Source organism: Falco naumanni, chromosome 9 (genome assembly GCF_017639655.2).
Source record: "Falco naumanni isolate bFalNau1 chromosome 9, bFalNau1.pat, whole genome shotgun sequence".
In the NCBI taxonomy this organism is placed as follows: domain Eukaryota; kingdom Metazoa; phylum Chordata; class Aves; order Falconiformes; family Falconidae; genus Falco; species Falco naumanni.
The window spans coordinates 27,342,219-27,357,594 of NC_054062.1; the positions used below are offsets into that span (position 1 = coordinate 27,342,219).

Genomic DNA, 15,376 nt, shown 5'->3' on the forward strand with positions numbered 1-15,376 from the left:
CAAAAGCCATGCAATTGAAACAAACATATTTGATCTGTGTTTCTTCAGAAAATCTTAACTGAATGAATCATATTAACTCCTATCAAGATGGACAGAGATGCTCGGATACAAACACTGAGCTGAACTGGGAAACCTTATAAATACCTTTGACGTTTATGTGCTGCTTGAATCTATTTAAATAACTACTTCTGCCAGTTATCCTTCTTAGGGGTTTCCAGGTATCACAAGGGCTCAGGAATGGTCTGCTACTGAGAACCACTCCATAAATAGTTTGATTTCTGAGGTAACTATGAACGTCAAAGGCAAATGACATCATATGTATTAAAATCACAAAGCACAGACATTTCTGATATTCTATGAAATCAAAAGAATTTGAAAAATTTAGCATCCTGCTTATCTGCTCTCAAATCAAACAGCCTCAGCATGGAAGAGAATCAAAGCCAAATGCATATTATTTTTGCCTTTAAAAATGCAGTGAAAATGACTGTATGCAATTAGCTTCCAGTGTTAAACCTTGGTGTGTATAACAGATCTTATATTAAAATATATTTTTTTAATAGGTGATCCTATTAAAAAATGCTGGGAAAGATGATAGCAAAATCATGTTTAAAACTACCAGAAATATGAAATATTTTTTTTGTATAGTTTCTTATAATAAACTCAACTACAAATGTGAACTAACATTACTAAAAATAGAATGTTCAATAGTGTGGAAAACAAGGAAAGTAAAGGAGATAGAATAGAAAATAAACGCACTATTCAAGCACAGGAACTTTAAAATTCATTACAATGCCAGTGCTCAAAAATGTTTAAATGGTCTAATTTACAAAATTTATTAAAATGCTATGAAAAACAAAAAAGCATCAATACAAATACACTGTATTTTCCTAACTCTAAAATGCAGACTTCTGTAAATGTAAGGTGCATTTATGTATGAAACAACATTTTAATTTCTATCACATCACTTCAGCTTCTGGGATTGCCTTAATTATTCATGTTAGTCAATATGTACACAGAGTTCATGATGATACATAATATGATTAATAAAGCATTTTTTTTAAAAAAAGCCAACCGAACTGTCTTCTAAACATAAACTTCATAAAAAAACTTCTATTGGTTTCTGATACTTCTTTCCATGCCATTTCACAAACACTTTACAGAGCAACAGTGCAATTGTAAGAGTGAATCTAAATTAAGAAAACAAAAAATAATTGTTTGATGATTTAGGAATGATTACTGGACAATCCAGCTACATCTGGAATATTTTGTTACAATGAAAGGTTTATACCTTACAGTAGTGCCTAATTAAAATACGGTCTTAATTTGTTATGTCAAAGTACTAATAGTGTAATTTATCATTTGTAAAAACAGCTGGGCATGAGGGAGATTTGGTGGAACCATGATAAGCATTTTAGGTGATCTTGCATATTGAAAAAAAACAGGGACACATGATAATAAAACTGTTAGCTTACAAAAATGTAACCCACCATCCCGCCGCCCCCAAAGAAAACCGTGTAACTCAGTCAGGTTGGCTATCTCCACTTACCCTCCAGACAGTGACAGGCTGCTCTATTTCATAGAATTAATGTAATCACAATATAAAAAAACAACTAATGTTTGTAAAGCTGGTTTCTTACATGCAATAAAGATGAATGTGTAAATGTTATATAGAAGATAATCCTCTAGAATGTTTTAGCTGGGCATAAGACAGATCCTCTATAGACCCTTCCTACTTCAAAGAAACTACTACGTAGACTGTTCCAAAGTCAGTAAGAAAATATGACAGAACAAATAATGCAAAAAAAAAATATGTTACTATTCCTTTACACAATTTCATTGGAGCTCTTCAACAGCCTCTTTTTTAAAAGAGCATCCTGAAAAGTATTGAGCTAGAAATTAGGAAGATGACAGATGAAGAGAAATAATTTAACTCTACGTGTAAATACATAGATTCTTTTCAAGTCTCTATTGCTTTTATTTGTATTGATCAAATCATGAAACTATTCAAAGACTAAGATATATGTGCATTTCTTCTGTGCGTTTCTTGTGGTCGTACATGCGTACAATGGTGAGAACTTCTTGCTGTGCTGAAGTTGCAAAGTCTTGCCACAAAGTTAGTATCACCAGTTCACACCAGTAAAGAAGATGCTGCAACCTCACACACCCACCAATGAGGGTCCTATCCTGTCGCCTAAGCTGCTAGGGGTAAGTAGCCCAGCCAGCAAAAAAGAACCAGGCTAGAGTGTGTCCATATACTGTGCTGATTTTCATATGCATTTTCAAATCTTTATGGCAACTGCAGTCTGGCAAAAATTACTGTCTTACACAGCATTTTGTATCACAGTCAAAGGGAAAAATAATGTACTGAGTTAGCTGCCATTACACACCAATCACTGACCTGTTCTTTGTGCACAAGAGGATCAGTGTCAGTTGCTCATGTTGATTCTTTTAGATCTGCTGATAAAAATGGATGTTGACACACTGTGGCCTCTGGTAGACAAAGTTGTACTTTGACAATTACTCTTACCAAATTAAAAATTGTCAAGGGGTGTAGGCTCTTCTTTTCTTAATCCAAGAATCTATTTCCGCTTTTGATCAATGTGGATGCCACAAATAGCAATAAGAGTAATTAAATTGCGTCCCTCTTACTATGCTGAAATTCAGATCTGTTTCAATGAACACAGATCATTGGCTGGCACTCAATTTATACTCAGCCTTCTCACTCACGTAGCCATGGGGTGTTTGCTCCTAAAATTTAACACATAGCTCCTTTTCCATTCATGTGAGTATTGCTGAACTTCTGATGGCAGGAAACTTCAAACATGTTATAAAGCTACAACCAGAGTCGAGATTCCCTCTTTGCCCACTATTTGACACTTATTACCATTTTCCTGCTATTTAAGAGAGCAAAGATCTTCCACTTTTTCTGAAGAAGGTAATAGAAGAAACTTGCAGGACCCTGCCTGGTTATTTATGCTTACAGAGTAAAAATCTTACTGTCTCCTGAACTCAGTTTGAATTCAAACTATTTTCTGATTTTATTCTTTCCTTTAGGCTATCCATTTTTAAAAAATATTACATATAAGTCATATCTGGCTGTGTTGAGTCAAATTCTAATTCTTTTGCTCCATCTTCACCTGGGTAAATTACTTAGGCAAGTTCAGACTTTTATAAAGTCTAGGATTTCACCCATTTTATGCATATATAACTTCATAATTATTTACTTTTAGTAATCCAATTTTGATCATCTCCTGACTGTTTCACGAAAAAGTAAATTTTGCAGTTTTGAAATCTTCTCTTTAGTATTCTGTTTTCCTCCCCTTTTAAGTACCTCTCACAAACACACGTGTACATCTGTGCACGTGTATAATGTGGGCTAAGCATCTAAGTGGAATTCGTCATACTAAGTTTCAATGGAAATTTTTGTGTGTACCAAACAATATATATACTGTGAATGAAGGGAAGAACATACAGGTATACATATCTACACATTTTATAAGGTCTAAGAATTAATTGATTATTTTAAAATGCTAAAATTATTCCCTTAGGATTTATGAGCTAAGAACGCTCAGGGATTTAGTGTCCTGACATCTCTTTAATTAGCAGTTACCAAGATCTCACACTAAGAAGATGCTAATCCAGTGCCTTCTGTCATATCTCAAGAGTTTCAGAAGGCTTGGAAGCCACAGGGGAAGGTGAATGTACTATGCCAGTGAGCTATACAATATGTACAAATTACCATTTTCTCACTAGTATCAGGTTAGGACTTCTTGCTACCACTCCTGCTTTGGTGGTGATGCAGTTCTAAAAGAAATCTTAAGAACAATCCAGCAGAAATGGGTGAGGTAAATAAAGATGCCGTCGAAAAATACTTGGAGAACAATCCCCAGTTTGCCAAGGAGTATTTTGACCGAAAAATGAGGGCAGAAGTTCTGGGAAGTATCTTTAAGGTGAGCCCTGGAGATGTGAAGGAAGGAGTCAGCTTCAAAGATATGTCCCGCCTGGAGGAGTGTAACATACTTTTTGAGCTCCTAACAGAAGTCCAGGATGAAGGAGGCACTATGGAAAAGACAGTGCACAAGACCCTGCAGAGGCTGGCACAGCTGCTGGCAGCTGATCGGTGTAGTATGTTTGTTTATCGTTCCCGAAATGGTATTCCAGAGGTAGCCACCAGGCTTCTTGATGTGACTCCAACTTCCAAGTTTGAGGACAATTTGGTGGACCCAGACAATGAGACTGTTTTTCCTCTGGACATCGGGATAGCAGGATGGGTTGCTCACACCAAGAAGTTTTTTAATATACCTGATGTGAAAAAGGTAAGTGACTTCTCTGGGGGAATGGGTGTCTGTGCATTTGTTTACCCAGCTTCCTGCACAGGGCTTACGGTACAAATTCATTCTTCAAAAACACCCCAGAGACCAAAAGCATGAGAAAAGCAGCAGCAGAGCTTCCTTAAAATCCAGTAGAACCATATTATGTAGCCTAGTGAGATATTTCCAGTATCCTTGCACAACAGTTGTAATGTAATTTACTATAATAAGGGAGAGGAATATTAGATTAATAGAGATCAGTAAGTACTGCATTTCTGTTGAACGAGGCAGGTTCCTATTCTGTTTTCCAGTATGGGCTTGCAAGCGTTCTCCCTTATCATTCCATACTGCCAAACATGCACCTCTGAATACAACTAATTTGCAGCTTTTGTAATGAGGTTAATTTCTTATAGGTAGGTGAATGAAGCCAGATGAAGGTGATGCCAACATACACGTTCAGTTTCAAGTCTGTATTTGTATTTAAAATGGCTCCAAATTCTGATTATGTCCAGGTCCAGGGCTTTTGTTCAGAACCATCTATAGAACTAGATTAGTAAGTCAGAGCTGCTCTGACATTTTCAAAGTTCCTGTTGAATTTGCACAGAATCACCTTCTTTAGTTATGGTGCTGATAAGGGTTACTAGAAATGTTAATTAAAATGATGAGGGACCTAACAGAAACCAAACATGCATGAATGAGAGCTGCTTTAGAAACTGCTCCAAAATACATGCAGAAACATAAATGTGCTTTGATTGTTGTAGATTTCTTTAAAAAGAGCTACCTTTACATTATCAAATGGTGACATCTTCATCTATTTTTAGTCTCATGTGGAAAAGCTAAGATAATTATACAAGATGACAGTGTGGCTTCTCAGTATTTCCTATACAGTCAATTTAAAATTCTGGGCCATTTTAGAGATGGAAGCTACCTCAGTGTCCTGAGCTCAATTTAAATAATAAAACTCTTTATACACTGCAATTATCTATGCTTTCCAGGAGGTAAACAAAAAGTAATGTATTTTATCATGTTAAAAGTTGGCAGACATAAAGAAATGAAGGACTACTTTTAAAGCTCTGAAACAAACGAAAATGTCTATGCGTGTGAAAAGAACATTCCAGTATATAGTAAACTACCTCAGATGTAAGTAGGAATCAGGGGAGCAAACAGAAGAATGACTGATTTGAGAAAACAAATCAGTTGATTTTTCACTGACCACTAAGATGCTTTTTTCAATGGCTGCTGTTCTGACAAGAAGCATCTGACTGACTGCCTCTTACCACCACATGCAGAGATTGGAGGATAATCCTTCTAAATTCATAAGGCTGATTACATGAGAAAAGATCAGGAGGATCAAGAAAGATGTGCCTTCTATCAGACACCGCACTGCTCCTTAATACCATTACACGAGAGATGCTTGGAACAGGGCTGCCCAAATGTTTCTGTGTTTGCAATAGGATTTGTTCAAAAATTTGTGACAAATATAATTTGAATATGCTTAAATAAGAGAATGTTTCTGTCCATTTAAACCCGCTAGGTATATATTTTGCACTCATAAATTAATTAATCTCAGCTAAATATCTGTCAAGCTATCATTCAATCATTCTAAGGTAATCTTCACTTAGGCATCCATTTACTCTCTTAGGATTACTGAGGTCTATGCCATTAGGTCCATGCTTAAAAATGCAGTTAAACCATGGTGCCATTAGTCCACATTTGGTAACTACATGTCATCAAGACATTGACATTTTATAAGTTAACTGCAAAATTCCCAGATACTTCTCTGGGACCAAGTTTTGTTACTTAAAAACAGCCCTGAAGGTCTCAAAATTATCACCATTTCCATTCTATTTGTACAAAAAAACCCAAGTGTCTAAATCCATACTCTTCACACAGGCAAAGCTCCCACTAATGTCACCAGAATCTTTACCTCCATAAAGAATCCAGAAATGCCAGTAACATTTAAGAAATATAAGTAGTCCATAGCAGAAGAAATAGGCATCCACTGAAGCCTTTATCATGTTTTTGAAAGGATAATTATTTTTCAGATTATTTTGTATGCATTTCAGTCAAAACTAGACTGTCTGCTACCCAAATCCCGAGTGAAAAATGACAAGCAGAGTTGAGCCAGAGAGGAATTTTGCCCCTACGGTCTTGTCAGAACACAAAATGCACAATGAATAATTCTAGATGGCAATAGTACTTTAAAAATGTCATGTCTAACCACTTTCTATTGTTGACACAATCCATATCCAAACAGCATAGTGGTTTTTAAGTCTTAAGTAAATGACAACATTGACAAACCCACAGTAAGACATTTTCATGCTTCAGTCACCACCCCTTTATAACAAGAGTGAATGTAATGAAAGACCACAACAGCAATAAATTATTGAAAAAAACTAAGACTCCACTTTTAGTGCCTGGTAGCCAGTTCTTTAGGGATGATCTCCTTCTTCAACCTGGAAAGGTACCAATAAACATGAGGAAGCTCCTCATCCTGACTAATGCTTCAGAAAAGAAAGCAGAGGAAAAGATACAGACCTTCCATAATTAACTTAGTAGCCAGAACAGTCTCCCCCCACAGGATTATGGACCTGTTGACTGTGAGAGCTAACAGTGTTTAATCCAGGATTTAATAGTAGTGAGAAACAGGAGGCCAGGCAGGACCACTACTTGAATAATTTGCCTCACATTTTTCCCAGGGTCTGGCAGAGTATGTGACTCAAATAATCCAAGGTAAAATAATAGACTGCATAAAATTTTATATGTCCATTAGTATTCTTTAAATATTAAGTGATAACATGGAAAACATGCTAAAGAGGAGTACTGTTACCTTACATCTTTTGCTAAGGCATTATTTCTAAATAAAAGTAAGAACTAAGAACTAGTTAAACAAGGAGCATGTCTTCTAGGGAATCAAAACCTTACATTCTCAGCCTGTAAGAACCAATAATAAAGACTATATATATTTGCTTTAATCTGTCATGTTTTTAGATTATTGCATTATTCCTTTTATCAGAGATATCAAAGACAAAGATTTATCTGAGGATTGGAAACTCAAGAAATATCATTCCTGGTTATAGTAGAGTATAAAATTACATAAATGGTGAAAAAAATGTTCAAAAGAAGTGAAGGCTTTTGGATTAGATCCAGAAAGGCATAGAAATGTTCTAATGCTGAAATAACAGCCCTCATTTTTAGAGGTTCTGCACTGGATTCCACAACCCTCAGTGAAGAAACAACAAAGCATGGAGAGATTCTGGTGCTTCCAACTCAGATTAAGCAGCCAGAGCAGTGAACATTGTGAACCCAATTTATCCACTAGAAACCTGTGATACAAAACAATTTAAATACATCTTCAATTTGCAAGTACTTGCATCATCCCTTTGTAAACTGATCCAAGTTCAGTTTGTATGAGTCTTTTTTTTTTTTTTTTTTTGGGTGCTCTACTTCTCTTGAATGCAAGGGTGGGAGAGACTTGAATTCCAGGCCTGTCTGAAGTGACAGAAGTTTCAGATTTTGAGTGAAGGTACCAGTCTCCAGACTCCAGGCTGTCTGAGCCTGGAATGAGGAAGAGACACTCCATCCCTTTTCTTGATTCTACATCAAATTGCAAAATAAAGATGATTTGAAGAGGGGAGAAAAAAAGAGTGAAGGGAAGTATGGTTTTGCAGCTCAGTGGTTCAAACTCCCACGTGGCAGTGAAAAGACCGGGACACCAAATAGTTGTCCAGCTGCTCTGTGTAAACAGTTGCTCTGGTTGCAGTCCTGGGACAAGTCTCCCTTCTAGGGCAAGAAGATATTGCTGGAATCAGGCACGTGAAAAATACGAAGCAGTGGGAAAGTACAAGAGAGAGCAAGATGGTCAGTGACACTAGTTGCCCTAAAAATGGAAAGAATGGAGTCACTTTGTGGTGCAGATGGTAGCAGGGCAGTCACTCGCTAACAAGATGTCTCAGTTCTTAACTCATGCTCTGCTAGTCCCCTCATAATGTGATCTTGGAGAAGAAACCCAAATATCCAACACATTGACAAGGCAAAGTATGTTAAAAAGAGCTTCAAAGGCCAGAGGAAGATTGTTAAAATAATTTTAGAGGGAAGTTCTTGAGAAACAAACTCAGTGTTGTTAACATAAGAAGAAATGAGAGCAAAGATACACAACGCTACAGAAGTACTGCCCTCCTGGCTGTCTGGAAAGTAATAAGAACTGGAAGAAACAATGCCAAGATAAACTAAAAATGGGGGGAAAAACTGAGAGGTAGCCTTTTACCTGGGAAGAACTTGCACTGCAATTGTTAATGTCTACTCTTCCATTTTATCTTATCACCTTGATAATAAAAACCAGATTGTCATAAACTCACACTCAATACAGTAAACATTAACTGCAAAAATGGAAATGTGTTCCAATCTGTTACAAAGACAAAGATTTGGTCAAGTTGCAAGAAAATATTTTAACACAGGAGCAAATTTCTATGAATCATGCCTTCCAGAAGAAAACCCCTAACCTTTAATTCTTTCCTTGAATTAATTTGTGTTAAAAGAGAAAAGCTCCCAAAATTGAAGAAAATTGAAAATTAAAAGTTAAAATGAAAACCTCCCTTTTAGCCTAATTTCCTTGTTTTATGTGAAAAACATACTTAAAACAATATCATACAGATTCAGTTTCTAAAAGTTGCAAAATAGACACTACATATGGCAAATAAAAAGCAGACATTTCAGTGACATGACTGAAAAGTTCAACCCCCAAATGCTGTTAAACATGTATTAATTTCTACTTGATTCAGTTTCAGAACTCTAGTGATCTTGAAGATACCAAAGTCGATTTGTTCTGCAATGCTAGTAAGTTACATGCCAAAATGCAGTTGTTTTACATCCCTGACAATACATGATTTTTTGAGTGTGGCCTAAAGAATGGCCATCTTGTTTAGCTGAATGGTTTTGAATTGGACTTACAACATTTTTGTAGCTGCTGGCATGTGCTTTTTATTTTCCATTCATACTCAACTATATAGTTATGAAACAAAACCATTTGTGAGTTGAAATTAGGATAAGCAGAAATAAGAGATGAAGCAATATAGCACACCAATACCACTTACTCAGTGGTAAAAATTTTGTTTGAGAAACCCGAGCCAATGGAAGACTATCAGTGGGAGTACAAAATATCAGGAAGAGGAGAAAATACTGCAGAGCTACCAGAAAGAAAAACAGAAACATGTAAAGATGATGCAAAAAATGTGTGATAATGACGAAAGTGTGACACCAGCTCCTGGTGTCAGAGGTTCCTGTGGTTCCTGTTCCAGCAGTGCTCATATTTTGAGCTCATTTATTCAACTTAGAACCTCCAGCCCAACATGAGCAAAGTAGTCATAACTGCAAGGGGTCCCAGAAGGCCATTCTTCCTCTGTGCTTTGTAAGAGGAAAGAGGTTCTTGGCACTACCACCTTAGCTGCAGGATTAAGTCCTATCAGTTCTCCTTAACTGTGATATTTGAGGCACTTTGCCAAACTCAAAATGGAGAGGCAGGCTGCACAGCAGACACTGACAGGTCACTTGGAATTGACACATGAAGGGATGAACAGGAACAGTTTTTTGAATGGGAGTAATGGTGATGGTGATATGAAAAACAAGGTGTAAATGTCATCTGTGGGACATGAACAAAACCACATCATGCTGCTTGCTAGCAAGGCCCCCAGTCAACGAAGCAAAGGTTTAAGGGAAAGTCTCATTCTCTAACAATTCCAGCCACACGTGTAATGAAGATGATGATGACGGTGTGCCAAATTAAAAGCAACAGGGAATAAGCAAGTATACCAGTGATGTGAGAACGCTTGGTACTAACAACTTTGAGCTGCTATTCCTATTACCTCAAACCAACAAGTGCAGGGGCTCTTCACTCTGACTAGCCAAACAGGGAAGAGGGATCCTTGTTCCCTTATACTTTTGAGTTGCTTTTCACACTTCTCTGTTTCCCCTCTTTCCTGCATTTGTATAACTTACTTTTGCATGTGCAATGGAAATGAAATTAACGATTACACTATCCATTACTACAATAGTTTTTGCATTTACTGATCAAATTTATGCTCAACAAATAATTTACACTACAGACTTTGACCTGGAGTTTCCAATAGTGTCAAACTCACTTCAGGCTGCATTTTGCCATTAATCCCACCAGAAATGCTCAAGGATTAGTTTGGTGCTCTGCAGCACAGTATAGTAAATCCTAAGATAACATTACGATTTGGGAAATGTACTTCCTTTATTAAATACAGTAGGACAGTTCAATCGACATTAGAATGATGGTCTTCATTGGTTTTTATGCTTAGCATAGAATAAAGCCTGTGAAAGGTTAGAAATTTTTGCAGAGCACTTTTTCAGTTTGCTTAAAGAATTCTGGGATATCTAAAACCAGTCATTGAGGAGAATTCATCATGAAAGAAATAATGTCTTTAAAAACTAGTAAAAAGAAACACAGAAGACCATATCATTCCCAAGAAAGGAACTGAGATCTGCAGGGAGAGCCATGAAATAAGAGAGATACAAGATAGTTCCTTCTGAGCAGTCCATCAATAAGAACTTTTCAGAAACAATAAAGTAACATTGATTTTTTTTATAAAAAACAAACTACATAATCATAAAGTATTATCTGCTCATCTAGTCTTAAAATTAACTTTTTTCTCAAAATGCTTGTGGCTCATAGGGGCGTGAATTTTTCTTTTGTATTTATTTTACCTTATTACAGACATAAACTTAGAATTGTGTAGCTACAATTCAGAATTGGATATGGTACAGTCTCAGTAAGAAAGTTTATTTGTAATTGCCGTATGAGGAAATAAAATATTTTTGGAAGCAGTGGCCTTATTTTTCCCTTTCACAGAGATGAAATCACACTGATTTCACAACAGTGACTTCTGATTTAGTAAATTCCATTGGTAGCTATGAGATGGAAATTATGTTTATAAAACTTAACAGGAATTGAAAAGTTGAAGGCAAATGATCTAAACATAGAAGATTATATTGATATTACATTGGTAAGAGGTTTTTATCACTGTGTAGTAGTGTTGGTAAGCTACAGTGAGATGAAACTGGTGTCATGGTTTAGAGAAGCAAGAAACACGGATTAGCTACTAGTTTCAAGTGTATAGGCTAGATCCATAGTAGCCTGGCAAACCCCTCTCCAGTTACCTTCTATCATTCATAACAGAAAGATGAACACAGAGGCATCCTGATTTTCCACTCTTACATGCTGGTGCTAGCTTACTGCAAATACAGGACATGTTGCACATCTTAGGATATATCTACAGAACTGATCATCGTCCAGTAAATGGCTAGGTTATCTTAGCTTTAAATAGAACTAGTAGAAAATGCTTGCAAATGTGCTACACTTAGGGAGTTATCAACAGATCACCTTTCCCTCATTTTTTTAAAAAGCCTATTTTATGATTTAACTGACAGATGAAAGTTCACAACATTGCTCTAAAAGATGGTTTGATTCGTAAGATCAGGCTTAAATAGACTAAATGTCCACATTCATATATTCATGGGAGCATCAAGGTGCTCTGGCTCTGGTACTGCAGAGTGTATTTCTGGCTTATTTGTCTATGAACATGATTTTCCAGACACCATGAAAAGTGATTTTCTTTGAGAACAGTAGGAGCTTATATTCTCAAGAGAAAATATTTTAAAACCTTGATTGGAAATAAAGGCTTCAAAATGCCTAGCAATTATGTGCAAAATATTCAATAATGAAAAGCCTAAAACTAAGCACAGATTTTTGCTTTTATATGCAAATTATGTGTGATAGAGTCTTTGTATATGCTGTGGGAATACTGCCAATGTGTTACAAGGTATTTATATCTTTCTGCATTGCACTATCTAGACACAACTCAGGATGGCTTGTGGTTACTGAACTTTTTGTTTATTAACACAGACTTGCATTAAAATTTTCCTATCCTCTGCAAAAATTGTATGACCAAAGTACTTCTTTTTAACACTTCTCAACACCACTGCTTGTACCGTCAGTCTGGAGTTAGAAAACAAATTAAGACTCAGCAACTATGTCCTGCTGATTCAGCTCATTTGGTGTATATAGGTCCCTTTTAAGTATTCAGAAACCCAGAAGTGTCTGAAATTTTTATTTATGCCTCATAGCAGCATACAGTGCTCTAAAACCAAGAACCTGGGCCTCACCATTATGCTAGATGCTCTTGGTGAGGTGGAGAGAGTACAAAACAGGGTCATATTATTTATCTGATTTACTTTATTTTGAATGTCTGAAACAGTCAGAGAATCAGAAATTATTACTGAAGCCCGAAACCATGCACAAAACCAGAATGGTCATGTCAGTAGGTTATACATCTCATAAAAAATCAAGTATTTCCATGTAATAACATATTTGGTTAGCAGACTGAAGGACAGTATTTAATTCTCACATAGAAGAGACAGACGGACTGGCATTTTCCCTGGATATCTGTTAAGTGAGATACCCCTATACCTCTCTCAGAAGAACAGAAAAAACAGGGAAAGTTTGACAGAAATAGAGAAAATATCCCTTCTTCACCTGGATAATATATTTGAAACTGGCTACACTTTCCAGGTACCCGAATACAGCTTGACAATTGAACTACACAGAAAATATATTGGTTACTTTTATTCTTCTCAGTTTCTTTATGTAGATGATACAAGCTTTCCTTAAGAGAATCAATTCTCTGCAAGAGTGCCAGTCAGTAAATACAGAAAAGACATTTCCACATATTTAATTCCTTTCATAGAAATGCAGTCCTAGAAGGAAATCTAAAATGCAAATGTAAAAGATGGGCTGTCTGAAGACTATGAAGAATGGAAGGAAAAAAACTCCTTTATTTTGAACACATAATAAAATCCAGCCTGCTTTCTCAGGGTTGTATATGCTATAAATTCAAAATATACCAGAAACAATTGCTAGAAGGAAGAGGGAAAAAAAGAAGTTAAGAGGAAAGATTCAAATACTAGACAAACAATTTTAGTTCTGGCATTTCCTAGCCTTTTCATGCTTGCTTTTACAACATAGAAAATGTTTGTGTAAGTAGTTTTGTGAATTTATGAAAGTAGAGATTCCATTATGTGGTATCCTGCAACATTCTCCAGCTCATCAGCAAGGAAGACACCTTGAGATGCACCATACAGATCTTGGCTGCCTAAGCTAATGTAGTAATTAATAGCAGTAATATGTGCCAGCTTTGTGGGTAGACATGCGGTAGCAAGTCAGTCACTTTGTAAGTGGGTTCACTAATACTTGCTAACAGCAGGGGATTGGTAAGGTTTGGGAATCTTGGTTCCAAGTGGATGTCCTTAAAAGTGGACTCCACTGGCCTCCCCCTGGCTGGCTGCCATTCCTATCCACAGTGTTATAATGTAGTCTGTCCTTCCCTGGTTACCAGCCTGCTCACCAGCTCTTGATATTCTCATTTAGCACCAACCACTCACCACCTCGATAAATTAGAAGACCTGTTAAAGGAAATTCAGGCAGAATCTGCCATTGACTGTAGACCAGGACTCGAGCAGTCATCTCTCTGAAGAAGCACTGACTTGTTAGCAGTGGCAGATGTGCAGGGACGGAAAAAACTCAGTGAAGACAGAGTCTGGCTGTTCTAGCTGCCTAGTAGAACCATATCACTTCTCAGCATGCACATTATCGACAGATTTCAATCCTCCAACTCTTAACTCAGCTTATTTAGATGTATTGTTGTAAGAACACCACAAAACACATCAATCCTTGACAGATTTCCCTGATAAATTTCAAATCCCTTTTTTACATTAAAGAGAAGACTAAAGCATTTCAAAGAAAACACCAAGAATTTCTTTGATACAAGGAAATAAAAGTTTTCCACGAAACATTAACTATCTTCCCAGTATTTTTGATATAAAAGAATAAAAAGAATAGCTTTTACTAAACCCTCCTCAGCATTCAGTTTCAAGGATGAAATTGGTGGGGTGGGTAGTTGTGGCTCATTCATTAGTCACGTGGTCTAAATCTTACAGGATCACACCCCCAACAAAAGCAGCTCTGTGTGCTGATCCCCCTTGGTCCTACACCCTCCCATTCACCAGAGGAGCACGTTGTGCCAGGAGCAGCAGAAATGGGAATCCCTCAGACATCAAGGAGTAAGAAATGGTTCAGCCAGATGCATACCTGCTGGGGATGCCTCTCTGCCAGAAGTATTTTTATCCATATACATTCAGGACAGATGGTAGTTTAAACATTGTGTGATGGGACATTATAATGAATTTTATCTACAGAAATAATTAAATAATAATAAAAATTAACATAGCTATGAAGTAGTTCTCTTACCTGCAAGGCATATGTATTAGACCCTCAGGCAGCCATAAAGTCATATTACTCTTTCCTTTATTCTAGATTTTCCCATACTTTTAATTCCTCAAATTTCTCATCATTCTAATGAAAAACCACACAGAAATTGATTTCAGAAGCTACATTCATAACCAATGCCCAAGTACAGCCTGTACATATAACTCTGCAAGACTGAGTTGAATAATGACAATGGTTTTTTGTGAGTATAAACCTACTGCACTGTGAAACTGTGCTCATACCACTGCAAACATAAATAATCAAATGAAATGATCATTTTCTCTTGGTGCGGCAACGAATTGTGTGTTTTATTTTGGTTTGGGTTTTTTTTTTTCCTTCTCTTTCAGAACAACCATTTTTCTGACTTTCTGGACAAAAAAACTGGTTTTACAACAATCAGTATGCTGGCAGTCCCAATTTTGCAGGGTAAAGAGGTGCTTGCTGTTGTGATGGCACTCAACAAATTAAATGCCCCTGAGTTCTCAAAAGAGGATGAAGAGGTAATAACCTCAAATGTCATAAAACAGTATAGTTGTTAGTTTAACAAGTAGTTTCAGTGAATCTACCTCTTGATTCGATACTTTTGCCTTATTTTTGCTCTTTGTCATTTTTAGGTCTTTAAAAAATACTTAAATTTTATATCTTTGGTCCTACGAAACCATCATACAACATATCTCTACAATATTGAATCCAGAAGAAGTCAGGTATAGAATAATTTGTTAAT

General features: G+C 36.5%; 1 protein-coding gene across 2 annotated transcripts in view; it reads left to right on the top strand.

The window, feature by feature from the left end:
• The first annotated feature begins 3,635 nt into the window (after positions 1–3,635).
• PDE6C (phosphodiesterase 6C) overlaps positions 3,636–15,376 on the top strand; it is a 31,290-nt gene continuing 19,549 nt past the window's right edge. For both annotated transcript variants that reach the window (XM_040605572.1, XM_040605571.1), the window contains exons 1-3: positions 3,636–4,316; positions 15,000–15,152; positions 15,267–15,356. In XM_040605572.1, the coding sequence (XP_040461506.1) occupies positions 3,837–4,316; positions 15,000–15,152; positions 15,267–15,356 (723 nt within the window). In that variant the 5' untranslated portion in view covers positions 3,636–3,836. The remainder of the gene's footprint in view (positions 4,317–14,999; positions 15,153–15,266; positions 15,357–15,376) is intronic.